The following is an 18,288-nucleotide window of genomic DNA, read 5'->3' as shown; positions in this document are numbered from 1 at the left end:
ACCACAAACTCCAAACATACCTTAACTCATTCACTGCCAGACATGTGCAAAAATGTGTCCACTCCATTGCCATGGTTTTTATCATTGTCACTCGAATTGCAGGACCCACAGAAAATTGAGTTTTAGGACTACATAAATATTCAATGCAGCGTAAGAAATCTTAAGACTCTTCTTTCATCACAAAAAAATAAGTTAATTCCTAAATTTGATTGGTCTGGAGTTATCTGAGCTTGAAATGGGGATGGCTGTCCAAAATACAATGCAATATATACATTTTGGTTTATGTAGCGCTTTAACAACAGCTGAAGCTGGAACAAAGCGCTAACATGGAAAAAAAGGGAAATACTGCCCCTTGTGGAATGGAAAAAAAACATTGCCAGAGGTCTGGCCAGCGCTTTATCAGCGCCTAAGCAATAAAAAAACTAAACCAGAATGAATTCGGGAATGGCGCTCTGTCATATTTTCAATTCTCAAATACATTTGTGAATGGCGGTGAATGAGTTAAGATGTGAGCCAACAATTTCCACAGTGCATATTGAAAATTGAACATTTTCAAGCATCAAAAGATTATTTGAGGCATTCCGGTCACACTGCATCATGAATTACCCATCAATACTGAAAATAAAGCTCTTCATTTTTCATTTTCACAGAAAGAGACACTGGTTTCACAATTGTAAATGAACTATGAGGAGGACTTATAATATTCAGTCACCCATTGAAGGCCAGTCGCTGGTCTGAACTTATGGACATGTGCATTTGTGTGACTGGATGCAGTCCAAGTATGCCTTCGGTAAGACAAGTTAGTACTGAGACCCCAAGTGGACATCGAAGGAAAAAAAAACTGCAAAATCTCGCAAAGTTTTGCATTCCCTCGCAAAACTTTGCGAGATCTCGCAATACATTGCATTCCAATGCAAAAATGTGCATTACCTCGCAAAACTGCATTCCCTCGCAATAGTTTGCATTCCATCGCAAAGAATGCGAGATCTCGGAAAATTTTGCGAGGGAATGCAAAGTTTTGCGAGGGAATGCAATGTATTGCGAGATCTCGCAAAGTTTTGCATTCCCTCGCAAAGAATGCGAGATCCCGGAAAATTTTGCGAGGGAATGCAATGTATTGCAAGATCTCGCAAAGTTTTGCATTCCCTCGCAAAGAATGCGAGATCTCGGAAAATTTTGCGAGGGAATGCAAAGTAAAACTGCATTCCCTCGCAAAGAATGCGAGATCTCGTAAAATTTTGTGAGGGAATGCAAAGTTTTGCGAGGGAATGCAATGTATTGCAACATCTCGCAAAGTTTTGCATTCCCTCGCAAAACTGCATTCCCTCGCAATAGTTTGCATTCCCTCGCAAAGAATGCGAGATCCCGGAAAATTTTGCGAGGGAATGCAAAGTTTTGCGAGGGAATGCAATCTGTTGCATTCCCTCGCAAAACTGCATTCCCTCGCAATAGTTTGCATTCCCTCGCAAAGAATGCGAGATCTCAGAAAATGTGACGGAATTTTATTTTCTTCGATGTCCCCTTGTGGGCTCCGTAAGGTAGCATGTAGCACTTGCTTCTTTTTTCACGGTAGTAGTCCTTCCTGCTAGAATGTTCCTTTGGGTGAAACTTGATGACACCTTTAAGTTATGTTCTTGCTGTGCCCTGCTGACCATTTTCCTTTTCCGATAAACAAAACATCTTGAAGAAGAGTCGCCATCCACATTAACCAATCACGTTGTGAGTTTTGACCCACGTGAGCTCTGGACTGGCACGCTTTGCGCCTTTGTGGGTCGTTCCCATCTCCTCACGGCCAAGTCAGGACGGTGGTACGGAGATACAAGCGCACGCACACGTTTGAGTTATGGTTGCGCTCAGACCAGCGAGGCCTCGGCTAGTCATAACTCAGTGATCTCCAAGGGGCTATCTGCTAGTTCGCCGTCCTTGTGACGGTGCATCGGCGTCGATTTAGCCGATTCGGTGCGGGCGTTGCGCTCTGAGTAAAGCCCGCCGTCTGCGTTTAGAGCCTCAAGAGAACGCGCCAGAGCTCGCTGGTCATCCTCTGGCAGGCTGTTGAGGTCAGAGGTGATCAAGGTACCTGTGCTGCCGTGGACCACGTGTACACCTTCTGGACCTTTTAGTTCCATGGGAAGTTTGTGTTTGAAGCGCAGAGTGCCGCGGCCAACCGTGCTCATACGCTCTTCCTCGTCATCGTCCAAGTCACTCTGGACCAGCTAATGGACAGAAGCATAAAAGACGGCGGCACAATGAATGAGAATGTTTCTTACAAACAAATACAAGCTCAAGTTGAAGAAAGAAAACTTTTAGGGGAGATATCAAAATAAAGATGAAAGAGGAACAAAATTGAGTGTCGAACGGACAGATTTGATTTTAAATGGTTCAGAGTTATTGAATCAATTACACATGTGGCGTAGATCTCTGAAATATTTTTCATTCATAATAAAGGTAACATCCAACTTACGACCGGTTCAACTTACGACCAACCATACTTACGACCTCCAGACCCTATTTTTAACATTTTAAGAGGGGGAGTTTGTGAGTCATTTAGCCTCCAAGTCTCTATTCAACATTTTGAATGGATTTCAACTTACGACCATTTTGACTTATGACCGTTTGGTCGGAACGGAACTCGGTCGTAAGTCGGATGTTACCTGGATGTTCAATTAAAATACAGTACTCTGAATTTTACGTGCCCTGTGAGTAAATGATGACCTGCAGTCCAGCGTTTAGGCCACGTTTATTGGCCAAATATATCCTTGGAAATACAGTATAGTGAATAAAAATTGACCAGTTTCTGATGAAATACGTAGGAAAATACAATACAATACATATTGATTTTTATAGCGTAACGACATCTGAAGCTGTAACAAAGCGCTTAACATGGACAGCTATCATATTCAGGAAATAAAGCAGTCACAAAGATAGTAGAAAGTTCCAGGGAGTTAAACCAAGAAATGGGGAAACCCCTCCCAAATAAATAAATAAATAAATAAATCAATAAAACTAGACTACAGCCCTTTCAAGCAGTGAATTTTGGTTGATTTGGAATTACCTTATTTTCTGCACTATAAGACGGACAGCAATACTGTATAAGATGCACCTTAAATAAATGACACATTTTACTTTATCGGCACCCTACATCCCCTGCAAGAAAAACCCAAACAAAGAACGGCCAAACAAGAATGGCGCTCCACATCATATTTCCAATGTCTCTCAAGTCACCAAGTTACGAAGAAAAAGCCAGATCAGATGGAAAGCCAAAGGAAGCAGCGTTGTGGCAAGGCAGCAAGGGAGCACACAGCAGTCAACCAAGCCCACCTCAGTGACAGATGAATTTTCTCCCTGGCTGGTGGAAACAGTGACCAGTCTGGCTGCAAATAGTTTTTTCAGTCTCAGGTAGTCGTCCAGGACCACTTTGAGCAGGGAACCCTGACGGGATGGCAGTTAGTTTCAAACTCTTGGAGCATATGCATCTCGAGAGATGTTGAATATGAAATATCCAGAGCAGTGATGAATCAGCTGCTGAGTGATTTTCTGTTTTCTTACTGGAGACGATTATACTGTAATTTCCCCTTGAGGGAATCACACAGGATGCACATGACACAAAATCAAGCGGCGTTTGAATTTGGACAGAAAATTTAGGTGTGTTGTCCGACAATCTATGTCTCACCTTGATTGGTCCTTCCCTCATGATCTGTCCCAGTTTAGCAATATTGTCGTATTCCTGAATGGCTGCTCTCAAGTAACGATCATCATCAGGCTTCGCTTGCGGCTCTCGACCAAATGTACCCTGTCCAAAATGACAGCAAAAATAAACCGAGGGGCAACTTAGCGTGTCCAAATTTTTTTTTACAATACAAAATAAGAATTACTTCGAACAGAATTGATGAGCTATGTTCATTTGATTTCTATTTGGTGGTTTTCCCAAAAATTAAAGATCAGCATTTACTGCCAGATGTGCAAAAAAAATTGTCCACTCCAGTGCCAGGGTTTTTGTCATTGTCACTCAAATTCCAGGAGCCACAGACTATTGATTTTAGGACTACATAAATATTCAATGCAGTGTTAAAAAAAACTTCTTCTTCTTTTATCAGAAAAAAGGAGTTAATTCCTAAATTAGATGGGTCCTGAGTTATATGAGCTTCAAATGAGGACGGCTGTCCAAAATACAATACAGTGATACCTTGGCTTACGAACTTAATTGGTTCCCAGACAGAGTGTGTAAAGCGAAAAGTGTGTATCCCAAAACTTAATTTCCCATAGGAAACCATTAAAATGAGAATAATCTGTTCCCAGGTCCCCATAAAACATAATGTTCTACTTTCTAATTTTCTAAACCTTAAAACTACACCAAATATACCTTATTTTATGTATAATCAATGTGCTACGGTATTATAATTAAAGAAATAAACTGTACTTTATAATATACAGTAAAGTCTCGTTATATCGATACCGGATATATCGATAGTCCCCGGTTATATCGATACTATTTCTATGCACGCACGGAGAAATTTACATGCAAACAGGGTCGGATATATCGATAGTCCCGGTTATATCGATATTTTTTCGGACTCCCTTGAATATCGATATAACGAGACTTTACTGTAGTTGTTTTATTGACCTTTGTGATGGTCGTTTATGGCTTGATGGACTGGAGTGGCCGGTTTCCTCAGCAATAAACACTTGATGAGGAACGTAGCCGCCTTCTTTCACCATCTTGAGGAATGATCCCTTGCAGTTGCTTTCTCTGTGATAATTTTATCTAATTCCTCATCAATTGTGTTCCGTTTAGCTGGTTTGTGGGAGTTGTTTGTGGAGCCTGATTGATGGGATATTTTAACCTTGCAGTCTACACTCTGCCTTTGAACTATCAAAGTTGAAACTCTCTCACTGTCGTCTGCCTGTCTCTTTAATGTTTAAACCACCTCCCCTCACTGCTGCGTTCTTGACCAATCACGTGGCTTTAACCGAAGACTGGGGGCGGGGAATAGAGAACAAAAACAGTCGGCTGCCATTTTGTTGTTAGAAAAACGGGCATCACTCATTGAGGCAGCTCCGTGTGTATCCAGAAAAAGGTTTGTTTGCCAAGGTAAAATTTTCATACATTTAACGTTCGTAAACCGAAAAGAAATGATGCCCCCTTGTGGAAGGGAAAACCATTGCCAGAGTCCATGGTCAGCGCTTTATCGGCACCAAAAAAAAAAAAAAAAAAAAAACTCAAAGAAATGTGAAAAATTTGAAATCATGCTGGAACGAACATGAGTACGTGCGGGGCAGTTCCACAGGTCCGTGATCTCACTCAGGTTCTCAGGTAGGTCGTCCTCGTGGTCCGCCTGAGCAGCAAGCTCCAGGTTGTGACAGAATGGATCCAGCCACACGGGATTCGCTCTGCAGAGAGATTGTAAAGTTACAGTTTAAAAAAAAAATGGAGTATTAATTAATTGGAATCTATTTAGTATTGCCATGTCATGTGATGCATTATAATTAGACAAAATATGCTTCATTTGATGATTTGAAGATATTGACTACTTTGGATACAGGAATAGATTATTCTGCTGACTAGCTCCTCTTAAAAAAAAATGGAAAAATATTTTTTGATGCAGGAATTGGCCACCTGAAAACTATGTCCAATAAGTTTAATTAATTAATCTTTTTTGAGCTTACAATAGATCGTTACCACGTAGGCTTAGTCATCCTGATGAGGTGATACCAGAGCGAATGGGGGCAATCAGAGCCAGTCATAGAACATAATCAGACAAAACAAAAGAAGTAATCAGATTAGCTTCAGGGAGTAGTCCACCGCTCCCCCCCCCAACCTTTGAGCAGAGGTCCCTGCTTTAGGGATATACATAGGGCCAGAGCTATCAGCACAACTTTAGTTCACTGACGAAGCTTTTCGGATGAGAAGCGAAACGTCCGACACCTTCAAAGAAGTACAGTTGACAGCTGAAGAAACCTTTTCAGTGATATTTTTTTTATATAATGTCAGTGTTTCAATTGTCGAATAAACAAACTCCAACAAAATTAACATTTACTAGCATGTTCCAAAAAATATTCAGTTGTCATTATGTCGGCTTCAATGAAATTGCTGTTTTTTGATGGAAATCTCTCATTTCATCCAAACAAAAATCTTCTAGTCTACCTTTTGGGTTTGGTGTAATTGGAGCTGATCCAATCTGATTTTTTTTGGGATCAGAATACATCCTGGACTGGTCGCAAATCAATTGGGGATATACTGTACACAATAATTTAGAAGAGACATTTTAAGACGGATGAAGTACATCACACCAATACGAACATCATTTGTTTAAAGCCACTCTCTTGACCATGTCATTTTTTAGCCTGCATTCAAACCCCCTGTAATAGAAAGCGTTATGAGTCAAATACAGTATTTTATTTTAATGTATTTGGTTTTTTTTCCTTTCTTTGTTTTCATTTTATTATATTATAAAAATGGTTACACAGTTGTATTAATAAGTACATTACAAGTCCTTACGTGTTCTGTATTACTCCGCTAGTTTTGGTTATTTTAAAATGGAAGTACTCCAGAGATTTAATGGACGTAGAAATGAGTTGCATGCTTTTTTTTCTTCTTTTCATTGACTGTATAGACCTGTGAAATCATAATAAACTTTACATTGAAAAAAAGAAGGGACATTTTACACAAAAAAAGACACAAAATTATTAAAAATGAATAAAACATTTTCAGCAAATATTACTAAGTAGTGGGTTAACTGTACCCAAGGGAATACATCAACATTTATTACTCACCCCCATCCTTGGGTATTTGAAATATTTCTGTGTTGTTAAAATAAACCGAAATATCGTGGTTCAAATGCGTATTCATGAAAAGTGCATCTCGGTCACTGATTTGGGAAGTTGTTGGTATTTCGATTGTTTTAAAAGCTCACCCTTCAAAGGAATATTTGTTGGTGTTGGGCATGTCCAGAATATCCATTAAACCCTGGTTCCCTGGATGTTTGAGGAAAGACAACTTCAGAACTGCGCTTTGGATGACACCGTATAGGGGCATGCGCTGTTAGAAGGATAACCACAAACCTGTTGATCCCGCAACGATGGCTTTGAGCTTCCTCTGATGCCTGTAACGGTCATAAAAATGTCACAAGTTGGACAATTTGTAGCAAGGTGGCTTCAAATGTGACAGAGCGGAAATCAATTCCATGAATGAGTGACATGTGGAAACACTCTTACACTCTGCGATAATGCCAGTTCATTGAGACAAACAATATTCCTGCCAGGCACAGCAGCACAGCCAGAATAATGATGACCAGCTGTAACAGACAGATAAAATAGAAATTTAGCAATACAGACGAGCGAGGACATTTTTTTTTTTTGACAGCTTGACCCGACCTGCAGCGTCGTAATGTCGTCAGGTAGCTTGTGAGTGACGGCGGGCTGAACTTCCACCACATTGTATTTCCGAAACAAATTTCGAAGCTGTTCCTTGTTTTCGTCGATCATCTGAATCACTCTGCAGATTAAAGAAAACACATGGTAGTACTGAAAACAATTGAACGGATATTCTTGTTGTTATAAATAAAAAAAAATGTATCATGGAAAAATAATATAAAGAAGGCAAGACTAAATTATGCAGACCAAATTCTACTTCTTTTTCGTTTCCAACTTTGCTGCTGTGAATTGGGAATTTCTCCATGGTAAATTCATTAACGCTTATCTTATATTATCCCATCTCATCTTGTTTTAGCGCATCTTATCTTATTTTAGTATATCTTATCTTTGCAGATCATATTTTAGCATATCTTATCTTTGCATATCTTATCTTGGTGTCTCTTATCTTAGCGTATCTTAGTGTATCTTATCTTAGCGTATCTTATCTTAGCATATCTTAGCGTGTCTTATCTAAGCATATTTTAGCGTGCCTTATCTTAGCATACCCTATCCTATCTTAGTGTATGTTATCTTATCTTAGCATATCTTATCTTATCTTCTTATCTTAGCATATCTTATTTTAGCATATCTTCTCTTCTCTTAGCATATCTTAGCATATCTTGTCTTATATTAGCATATTTATCTTATGTTATCTTAGTGTATGTTATCTTATCTTAGCGTATCTTATCTTGGTGTATCTTATCTTAGCGTATCTTATCTTAGCATATCTTCTCTTCTCTTAGCGTATCTTAGCGCATCTTGTCTTATATTAGCATATTTTATCTTATCTATCTTAGCATATCTTATCTTAGCATATCTTATTTTAGCATATCTTATCTTAGCATATCTTATTTTAGCATATCTTAGCACATCTTATTTTAGCAAATCTTAGCGTATCTTATCTTATTTTAGCATATCTTAGCTTAGCGTGTCTTATTTTATCTTAGCATGTCTATTTTTAGCGTATTTTATCTTAGCATATCTTAGCTTGTCATGGCGTATCTTATCTTAAATATCTGGAAGGAACAGAGGCTCCGATGATAATAAATAAGAATACACTTAATTTATAAGAGCCTTTCAAAACTTTCAAGGCCACTTTACACTCATGGATGGATGAAAAGTGGAAAAATGTTTTATATAAAAGTCGCACCTTTCAACATCTTGAATGGTGTTGCTTTGATTGTTGACTACGTGGACTAGCATGTCCGTCTGGGCATAATTCACTCTGCCCTTCTTGTCAACGTGAAACTGGGGTAAAGCAAACAGAAGGTAACACGAGTACATATTTACACACACACACATTCAATGATATATTAATTAACCGTCAAATAAAAATAGAACCTCACCTGGATGTCATCCAGGTTGACAACAGCGCCTGTGATGTTGGATAGCAAGTTAATGAAATCATCTTGGTTTTCACGGACCAAATCGGGGATCTCATTGAAAACTATTTTGACCCTCTGGTCGTCCCGTAGGATGTAGATATTCACATTGGCGGTGGTGCTATGTCCTGCCAGGTCGCAGGCCAAAATTTCAAGCTGAAAATATCCAGGACTATAAGCCGTGAAGAGATCATACGTGCGAATGATACCATCCGTCAAACCTGTGGACATCACAAAGCTAATTAATAAAGTTGATGCAAAAATATATCAAATCAAATATTTGATTGTGATTGGTCACCAAAATATGATTTTCCCCCCCATCATACTGCCACCTCACCCACTTTGTACAGTATTGCTTCTTAATCCATTATAAATCCCCCAGTAATATAATAAAGTAAAATTACAAATAAAAACTGAATAGGACTTCAATAGAATACATAAATATTAATATGCCATTTTGCAATGAGACTTTGATGACGCAGCTGAATGAGACTCCGCCCTTGCATTACAAAATGCAGTTTTATTACTATTACTATTATTTAGCAGATGAACATTTTCGGCCCACCAGTGGTGGGCCATCAGGGCCTGCAAGGCCTTCTCTGCTGGCCTAAAAATATCTGAATCACAGACTAATGTGAATTATATTTTGAATTCTAATTAAATAATTGAAAATTGTCTTTCAGCTTCCTTTCATTGCTTTTCCCCTGTTGTGCTGCTTCCAGATGTGTGTTTTAGTATTGAAGCATTTAACCAATCACATTTCAGCCATCATTTGTTACCAGGGTCAGAAATCTACCTGGATACCTTCACAATCAGTTTTGCAAGCCCTGAAGCATAAAAATCAATGTCGATGAAACTGTTTTTTTTTAACCAATCAGAGTCCGAGTTGGCAAAGTCCGTGTTTAGGTTACATGAATGTGTAAAAAGATTTATCAATGATATAGATTTATTTCCCCATCTGGTACAAATTAAAAAAAAAATGCTCACCAACAATGAAAATGCTGCCCACATCCTCGCTGCCGTTACTTTGAGAAGGGAAGTAACGGATGGTAACAATGTGATATTGCACCAAGCTGTTGTTGCCCACGTCATTATCGATTGCCAATACTTGAATGAGCTCAGACCCCACTTTGGCATTAGCAGCCACTCCTGCACCCAAAAAAAGAGCACATTTTATGACCGGTAGGCGATAAACCACGTGATTAATACTTTTAGGAGAAAAAAAAATACCCGCAGTGTACTCTGCCTTGGTAAATCGCGGTTTCTGGTCATTGATGTCTTCCAGTTCAATCCGCACTTCCAGCAGGCTGGGGTCTCGGGCAGGGTCCAGGGCTTTGGCCCGTGAAGCCCTTTGACCTCTGGAGGGACTCCAATTCTTGTTACTAGAGGCCTTGATGATGAGGGAATAGACTGGGATCTCCTCGCGATCCAGTTCCTTGTACAACTTTAGCTCTCCGTCTAGACCCAAGCCAAAGTTTCCATCGCTGTTTCCCCCTTTGGGAGGACACGGAAAGAAAAACAGTGTGACTTGTGTATCATTTCGCCTCGGGCAACAGAGAAAGAGAGGGGCTGGATCACCTGCAATAAAGTAGTAAACAATAGCATTAGAGCCTTCGTCAGCGTCCACAGCTCTGGTCACATTCCCCACTATAGTCCCAGGAGGGGAGTGCTCAGGCACTGAGAGCTTCTGGTAAGGCAAGCTGCCACGCTGAGGTGCATAACACAAAAATACAAAGTGATTCTCAACTGTGCGTGTCACCACATTCAGATGAGGGCCATTCCTCGAGGGGACAAACTCTGCACTCTGTAACTCATCGCTCACCGGTGGTTTGAGAAAGACTGGCTCATTGTCGTCAATATCCAACAGCGCTACCTGCAGAGGTTGTGTGGTTTCATAAGGCACCGGTTGGCCCATGTCACGAGCTACGATGAAAAGCTGCAAGAAGAAGTTGTGGTTAAAAACCGACACCATTTTTTGGTTTCCTAACTGACAGCAGAAAAAACGTTTTATAGTATCTAAAATACCCAAAACACGCAGGCTGATATTTTTAGTCAAATGAAAAACACCAATAAAAATGAGTTAAAGTGTCCCAAAACTACTTTAAAATGACCTCGGAGATGCCGAGTTTCAGAAGGTCCCGCCCCCTTGTTCGTGACGTCACGCCAGGACTTCCTGCCTTGCTCGAGAATCAAAACAATGGCTTCAGATATGGAGAAGATGCTTTTTTGTTACTCATTCAGTTATGAATATGATTCATATAGTTCTGAAGTGGAAAGCATACATGTTTGTCGATTAAAGCATCAATGTCAGTCGATTAAAGAAGTCCTTCCGTGCCATTTTGAGGCATCTGAACTGCAATGTAGCATCCCAAAAAATGCACAAGATGGCGCCCAAGCTCCGTTGGAAATGGCCTGATTTGTCTGCTGGGAATTTGTGTCAGCTAGTATCAAATTGTAGTCTTGGTGCAACACGCAACGATTCACCATTGCGTTATTTATGTATTTTCCTTCTAATTTCACCATCAACATGGATCAACACGAATTTTTCAGACCAAACAAAGTATCCAGAATGCATTGTGTCTCGCTTTCTCGGTCAGGGGCGTTCCAGACGTGACGTCACGGTCGGTATTGTCACCAACTCAAAAACAAGACTTCTTAACGTCTTAAGACGTCTTAAAACGTAAAATATAGCTATATGCGGTGAAATTTTTGTCAAATACACTCAGTAGAAATCATTTGAAGTGATTTTACAAATTATGGACACAACTTGTGCAGTGGCGTTGGTTGTCCTTGAAATGAAGGAAGACATTTTAATTCTCTCACGCTGTGGAGGGACTGTTTCTCTCTGTCCAGTTTGACCGTCGTCGTAATGACTCCAGATGTGGCATCGATGTGGAAATTTTCCCAGTCTCTGCTTCCTGCTCCAGTCTGCAGGAATCCATAGCGCACCTCACCGTTGATGCCCTCGTCTGAGTCCGTTGCATAGACCTCGTACACGGGCAGGCCCGGAGGCTGCTCCTACGTGGATACCAAAGAGCAATTTTGAATGTACAAAAACGACTATAAAACAAGCTAAGAAAATGTGTCAGACATTAATATTCAAAGACTTATTATTTAAACAATGCTATTTTTTGCTCATTTTATCCACACATAATCACTGAGCTGTAACTCGATCCTTTTTCCCACTGAGAACAAGTTGTAAATACTGACAAACAGTGCTGCACAAATACATTACACGAGTAAATGTGATTAAAGAGCTACATGTATTTATATCCATAAACTGTACATGGAGCATTTGTAATAATTAGCAGTAATGTTGAATTATATTTTGACGCTCATTGCGCAGGCAAAATCAGTGTTTCGGTTTAATTTGCTGCATAATTAGCATTGTTATTTGCCACATGATTCATTGTGGGGCAAGGCGATATCTATAATGCATAAGCATTACATTTATAAAGGTAAAAAGCTAATCACAGTAATCATAATAAAACACAATGCAAGTGACCAACTGTCACAACTAATTTGCTATGAGAGGGCCAATTTCACCCCCCCCCCCCCAAAAAAAAATCAGTTAGCATGACGCTACCTCTAAGATATGGATGGTGGTCCCATTGGTTGGTCTGACAAATACAGGCCGGTTGTCATTGACGTCTATGACTGTGATGATGAGGTCTGCAGTCGCCCACAAGGGGGGACGTCCTTGGTCTGTTGCCACCACAGTTAGGTTGAATCGTTCAGACGACTGAAGCAGACGGCGAGAACGTACAAGTCCAGTGTTTGGATCTAAAGAGAAGGCATCTGGAAAGAGAGAAACAGTTTGATTGACGTACCTCAAAATAATGTACCTATTGGGTACAGGAAAAGGTACACTTGATGTCAAATAACAGCGAATGAGTACTGTCAATCAAATTATTTCGATATGATATTCTACACGAAAAAAGTTATAACACTACATAACAGGACAGTGGATTGTAAATTACAGGGAAGGAATTGATACCAACTCCACTGTCATTTCTGCAATTTCATTGTGTATTTACTAACATCATGATTGAATTGGATCTGTTTTTACGGGGTGATACCACATTGATGGTGTGGCGGATTTTCATACAAAAAATGGATGAATGGATGGAATCTGTGTTTTTCAATGGAATTGAATCGTACTGAGGATGGAAATACTGTATACTGTATTTAGATTGAGAGTGGTAGTTAGAGGTCAGTCAATTGTACTATTCAGGATCACCAATACCCCATACTTGTCTGGATGCCCTTCCACTGAGCAGGCCCATCATTTAGATCTTAAATTCAACAGCATGAATATGAAAGACAAACAACTATCTTAGTGAATCCAGCAGCCAAACAAAAGACAAGAGAAAATAAGAAAGACAAACGACCAAATTAAATTTTGACAGTGAATTCAAACCTGAATGAGCCCCAAGCAGGCTGTAGAGTACTGCCCCATTCTCGCCTTCATCCAGGTCCGTAGCCTTCACTGTGATTACTGACGTTCCACTGGGCTCGTTTTCAAACACGCTGGTGATGAATACTCGCTCAGAGAAACGTGGCCGATAATCATTGACGTCCAGAATTGTCACCAGCACCTAATGATCGGCAAAACGCAGAATGATTGACTGCCTTCCAGAGCATTATTGACACACCTTGATATACAGTAAAGTCTCGTTATATCGATATCGGATATATCGATAGTCCCGGTTATATCGATACTATTTCTATGCACGCACTGAGAAAATTACATGCAAACGGGTCGGATATATCGATAGTCCCGGTTATATCGATATTTTTTCGGACTCCCTTGAATATCGATATAACGAGACTTTACTGTAGTTATAATAGCTCAGATAATGCCGCTGATTCATTTAACATTTTGGTGTACTAACCATTTAAATCAAGGGTATCAAACTCATTTTTGTTGTAGAACAGTTGATTTGACTCTTGTTTGAAAGGTTTAGTAACAACAAAATACTTTGAATATATCTCACTTATTACAGATGATTAAAAACAACTGTAGATATTTGTAGAGAAAGGAAAATGGAAGTTTATATATTCATGCTGCTTTCACGGGCTCCATGAATTAATGTGACGGGCCAGCTCTGGTCCCCCAAGCCTTGAGTTGAACACCGGTGATTCAAATAATTTCCCATTTGTAAAGAAAATTGTATTTGTAGGATGAACAACTGAATATGAGTTGTGCCCATCTAGAGATGTGCCAAACAGTCTCCGAATAATTCCTTTAGCTCTTTTTACTAGACTTTTAGTGCCTGCAGATTCTGCTACTTGTTTCAAGACCAAATTATCACAATCCAGGACCGAACCCCATCCTCGAAGTAGACTGTTCACCCCCACAGGGTGGTGTTTATCAGTCTATCTACAGATATTATTTGAGGCTGAAAAGAATGGCCAGAATTCAACTCAATACTTGTGATGATCTTAAGTGTGCTTTTTATGCTAATACGGTCAACGCAATCATACTGACTGCCTTGGAGGAGAGGTGTTCCATCTCACATCTGCGTGTGACCAACATATGGAACAGCTTCCTTGCACCGTGAGGTTCTTTCACATCAGCAGTTTTTTAAACTGATATTTAAAGAGCACCTAATAATAACAACCAGGTTGAGGCACCACTTAATAGAAACAAGCTTTCCAACAGTATTGAAATTGAACTGCATTATTTTACTGTTTATCATATTAATATTGTAGTATATACCTGGACAGAGTTCTCTCGCCTGTTATTTGAGCTGCCACCAGGGTTGTCTCGAGCAACAGCGGTTAGAGTATAATGATCTTTTGTCTCTCGATCCAGGGGAGAGAGGATGTAGATTTCTCCCTGCAGGATGACAAGGGAAAAAAATGGGAGTGCTTTCTGTTTCATACCTTTTGTGTATATACAGCAGATAATATACAGCCTATATTTTCTAAAAATGTATTTATTCCAAATGCATTGCACTTTCTACAAAATACACAACTCAAACTCAGCTCAGAAGACTGAAGCTTTTGAAGAATTCAGCAAGGAACATATCTAACAATGCTGTCCGCGGAAGTAGTAGTAGGAATAATAATAAATTTCAAAATTCTCAAGGTCATTTTACAGTCACAGGATACGTTCTTCTGTGGTTGAGCAGCGGCAGGTGCACGAGCCAGTGTTCACTGAATCCGGAATAACTCAAATAGATAGAGCGCTGGCGAGCTAATAGATAGCTAATAAATTGCTAGCTAGATAGACAGCTAGCAAGGTATCCAGCTAGATAGCAAGCGAGATAGATAGCCAGCTAGTTAATTCCTAAATTATATGGGACCGGAGCCACATATCAGTAGATCAAAGTTAACACAATGGACTCACAGTTTTTGGTTTGATGCCAAATTTGCCCTCCCCGTCGACCAAGCTGTACTCAATAACAGCAAAGAGACCTGAATCGGCATCTGTTGCACTGACACGAACAATGGTTGTGCCAAGGTTCACATTTTCAAAAACAGGTTCCTAGTAACAAAAAAAATATAGGACTTCAGAAGTGAAATATCAGCAGAATCGCATCGATTATCATACTGTAATAGTTTTATATATTTTGGTTGAACCAAACCATTCATATTCAATACCTGATATGAGGGTTGTAGGAAAACTGGGTTGTTGTCATTCACATCTACAATGCGTAGATAAACGGGCAATTCGGCAATCCGAGGAGGACTTCCATGGTCCCTTGCCCGAATCGTGAAATTAAGCCATTGCACCTGTTCAAAATCCACCGTCTGGTTGGCCACAATCTTACCTGAGATGTTAGTGAAAAACTAGCAATTACTATCAAATAAGATTTCCCCATTCAGGAGTCCATCAATGAAAATGTTCTCAAATATATTTTATAAAAACAGTATGACTCGAAAGAACATTATTGTATCGCAAAATAACTTTATACTACAAGGGTGGCCGATTCTGTCCACAATCGGAGTGTAAATGCCTGTTTGAGAGTGGTAATAATAATACCAGTGGAGGGATCCTCAAGTCTGACATAGCCTCCTCGTGGTAAGTGTAGCAGTTGATAGATGACCTGGCCATTGGGGCCTTTATCCGGATCCACGGCTGACACGGAGAGCAGTGTCGTGCCTGGTTGTGCCCCCTCCAAAATCTTCTCTGTGAAATTGGTCACTCCGAAGGGACGGAAACGAGGAGCGTTGTCATTTACATCCAAAATGTTGATGGTTAGTCTTGCTGAGATGATGGAAATGAAAGTGAAATGAATGAGTCCAGGAATATGGCGTTTCAACTACAATCTTGGCTATAAACTTGCTTTACCATTTGGGACACTGCCAGACTTGTCGATAACCTCGCTGGCGTTGTCATGGACAGAGACGATAATCTCAAAAGTAGCTACCTGTTCTCTGTTGAGTGGGTTGCGTACAAAAACGGCACCTGCAGTTTCATCAAAACACATTTAATATCTTAGAAAAATTCCATTCATAGTCACACAGCAATGAGATTAAAAAGACTCACCAGTATGCAAATCAATGCCAAAGGATTCCTGCAGGCCATCTACTGGATTGTTTCCATCGTCTTTTGCTTCTACTGAGATGATATAATATTCTAGTCGGGGATTCAGATCAGGATCCTCAGCTGTCAACGTGGCGACCACCACCCCAGGCGGCGTGGACTCATTGACATTAATCATGGTTATGGGCTCTATAAAACGCGGTCGCGAATCATTGACATCGTCCAGGATGACCATGAGATTGGCCGTGCCAGACAAGGGTGGCGTGCCGCGGTCCGTTGCCATGACAACTAAGCGGTAGGAACCACGTTCCTCCCTGTCCAGAGTGCTGTTGCCGACCAGAACGGCTCCGGAGAGAGCGTCAACCACAAAGCGATCCTGAGCACCGCTTACCAAGCGGTATGTGAGCCAACCGTTCGAGCCGGCGTCAGCATCGATGGCAGATAGTTGAGTCACCACCACACCTTGAGGAGACATGGAGAGCTTTAATAATGTCCCATTTATTGACACACTACCCAATATGGAACACACCAGTGGGGCTATTCTCGGGGAGTCGTACACTGAAACTGGAAGGGCTAAAAACAGGTGGGTTGTCATTCTGATCCAGGATGGTCACCGTGAGAGGGACACTGCTGTTTAATCTCCCAATGTCCTCCCCAATGAGTACCAACTCTATCCGAGGCTCCTGAAATGCTTCGCGGTCCAACTTGGCTCCTGATCGCACACGAATAACACCTCCAAAAAGATACCAGAACACAGCGTCAAAACATTTTGTGGCTTCTTCCGATCATCTGGACCGTATTGCTCATACTTACCACTGTTAGCATCCACAGTGAAAAGGTCCACCCTAGCTCCCAACAGACGATACTTCACAACGGCGTTGGGTCCTATATCTTTATCTACAGCCAAAATGGGCCCGTTCAGCACTGTCACAGTACTGTCTGAGGGATGGACAGATAGCAAGGTTAGAGCATTTTCCCTCTACACAGTTTGCAGTTTACCATTCAGCAATGCAAGAATTTTGATCTGAAAGAGGTCTTGAATACATTTTCAGTAGAGTTTGTACTGTTAACTCATTCACTGCCATTGACAAATGTATTCCGGAGTTGAAAATATGACAGAGCGCCATTCCCGAATTTGAAATTTCCCCATTCTGGGACGATTAAAGGCTTTCTGATTCTGATTCGTTGGGGTTCTGTTTTCTCACGCTTGGGTGCGGACAAAGCGCTGGGCATGGCCTCTGGCAATGTTTTTTTCTTTTCCACAAGATGGCAGCATTTCCTGTTTTTCCATGTTAGCACTTAGTTCCAGCTTCAGCGCAATATAAACCAATATGTATGTATTGCATTGTATTTTGGACAGCCACCCTCATTTCAAGCTCATATAACTCCAGACCCATATAATTTAGGAATTAACTCTTTTTTTGATGACAGAAGAGAGACAATGGTTTCTAACGCTGTATTGAACGTGTACGTAGTCATAAAACTCAATATTCTGTCAGTCCAGGAATTCTATTGATTTAGTTAATATGATCATGGTATGATACATTCTGCAGTTCTTATAGTGAACTTTCTGTCTTAGTAAATTGTGTGATGGTGTGAAAAAGAGACACATCTAAAAACAGGAAGTGGTGCAGACGTGTAAAACACAACTTTCTCAGTATGTCAGTAAAACAGGCAAAACAGACAGTTGCATGCATGCACACTAGTGCTACCTGCCGCAGAGTTCTCTGTGATCTCTGCTCGGTAACTGTTTCTGGTAAACACTGGTCTGTTGTCATTCTCATCCAATATGGTTATGACCAGGAGGTCGGAATCCTGGTGTTGTGCGACAGAAAAAGAAATGTAGGAATCATAAAAGTGATTGTCGCACTACGAACGCAGAGCTTCAATATTAAAAGTTTGATGAGTGTTACAAATGTGCAGCGTCGGGATATACAGTACAGTGATACCTCCGCATACGAATGCTTCAGATCACGAACTTTTCACTTCACGAACATTAAA

At 40.4% G+C, this 18,288-nt stretch overlaps 1 protein-coding gene across 1 annotated transcript in view; it reads right to left on the bottom strand.

The window, feature by feature from the left end:
• Positions 1 to 1,205: 1,205 nt before the first annotated feature.
• The window catches only part of cdh23 (cadherin related 23), a 156,661-nt gene continuing 139,578 nt past the window's right edge, over positions 1,206 to 18,288 (bottom strand). Inside the window, exons 44-69 of the mRNA XM_089011482.1 lie at positions 18,000 to 18,102; positions 17,101 to 17,226; positions 16,817 to 17,020; positions 16,291 to 16,749; positions 16,093 to 16,209; positions 15,784 to 16,008; positions 15,402 to 15,571; positions 15,148 to 15,285; positions 14,515 to 14,634; positions 13,213 to 13,390; positions 12,379 to 12,590; positions 11,616 to 11,810; positions 10,615 to 10,728; positions 10,371 to 10,500; positions 10,023 to 10,286; positions 9,780 to 9,941; positions 8,757 to 9,013; positions 8,561 to 8,658; positions 7,372 to 7,492; positions 7,213 to 7,292; positions 7,060 to 7,100; positions 6,912 to 6,972; positions 5,259 to 5,388; positions 3,671 to 3,790; positions 3,319 to 3,429; positions 1,206 to 2,213 (exon numbers count right to left, since the gene is read on the bottom strand). Of these exons, the coding sequence (XP_088867608.1) occupies positions 1,878 to 2,213; positions 3,319 to 3,429; positions 3,671 to 3,790; positions 5,259 to 5,388; positions 6,912 to 6,972; positions 7,060 to 7,100; positions 7,213 to 7,292; positions 7,372 to 7,492; positions 8,561 to 8,658; positions 8,757 to 9,013; positions 9,780 to 9,941; positions 10,023 to 10,286; positions 10,371 to 10,500; positions 10,615 to 10,728; positions 11,616 to 11,810; positions 12,379 to 12,590; positions 13,213 to 13,390; positions 14,515 to 14,634; positions 15,148 to 15,285; positions 15,402 to 15,571; positions 15,784 to 16,008; positions 16,093 to 16,209; positions 16,291 to 16,749; positions 16,817 to 17,020; positions 17,101 to 17,226; positions 18,000 to 18,102 (4,272 nt within the window). The 3' untranslated portion in view covers positions 1,206 to 1,877. The remainder of the gene's footprint in view (positions 2,214 to 3,318; positions 3,430 to 3,670; positions 3,791 to 5,258; positions 5,389 to 6,911; positions 6,973 to 7,059; positions 7,101 to 7,212; positions 7,293 to 7,371; positions 7,493 to 8,560; positions 8,659 to 8,756; positions 9,014 to 9,779; positions 9,942 to 10,022; positions 10,287 to 10,370; positions 10,501 to 10,614; positions 10,729 to 11,615; positions 11,811 to 12,378; positions 12,591 to 13,212; positions 13,391 to 14,514; positions 14,635 to 15,147; positions 15,286 to 15,401; positions 15,572 to 15,783; positions 16,009 to 16,092; positions 16,210 to 16,290; positions 16,750 to 16,816; positions 17,021 to 17,100; positions 17,227 to 17,999; positions 18,103 to 18,288) is intronic.

Source organism: Hippocampus bargibanti, linkage group LG13, assembly GCF_051943395.1.
Source record: "Hippocampus bargibanti isolate YZ-2025 linkage group LG13, ASM5194339v1, whole genome shotgun sequence".
NCBI lineage: Eukaryota > Metazoa > Chordata > Actinopteri > Syngnathiformes > Syngnathidae > Hippocampus > Hippocampus bargibanti.
Note: the sequence above shows the minus strand (reverse complement) of the source record. Positions and strands in the feature narration are given on the sequence as shown.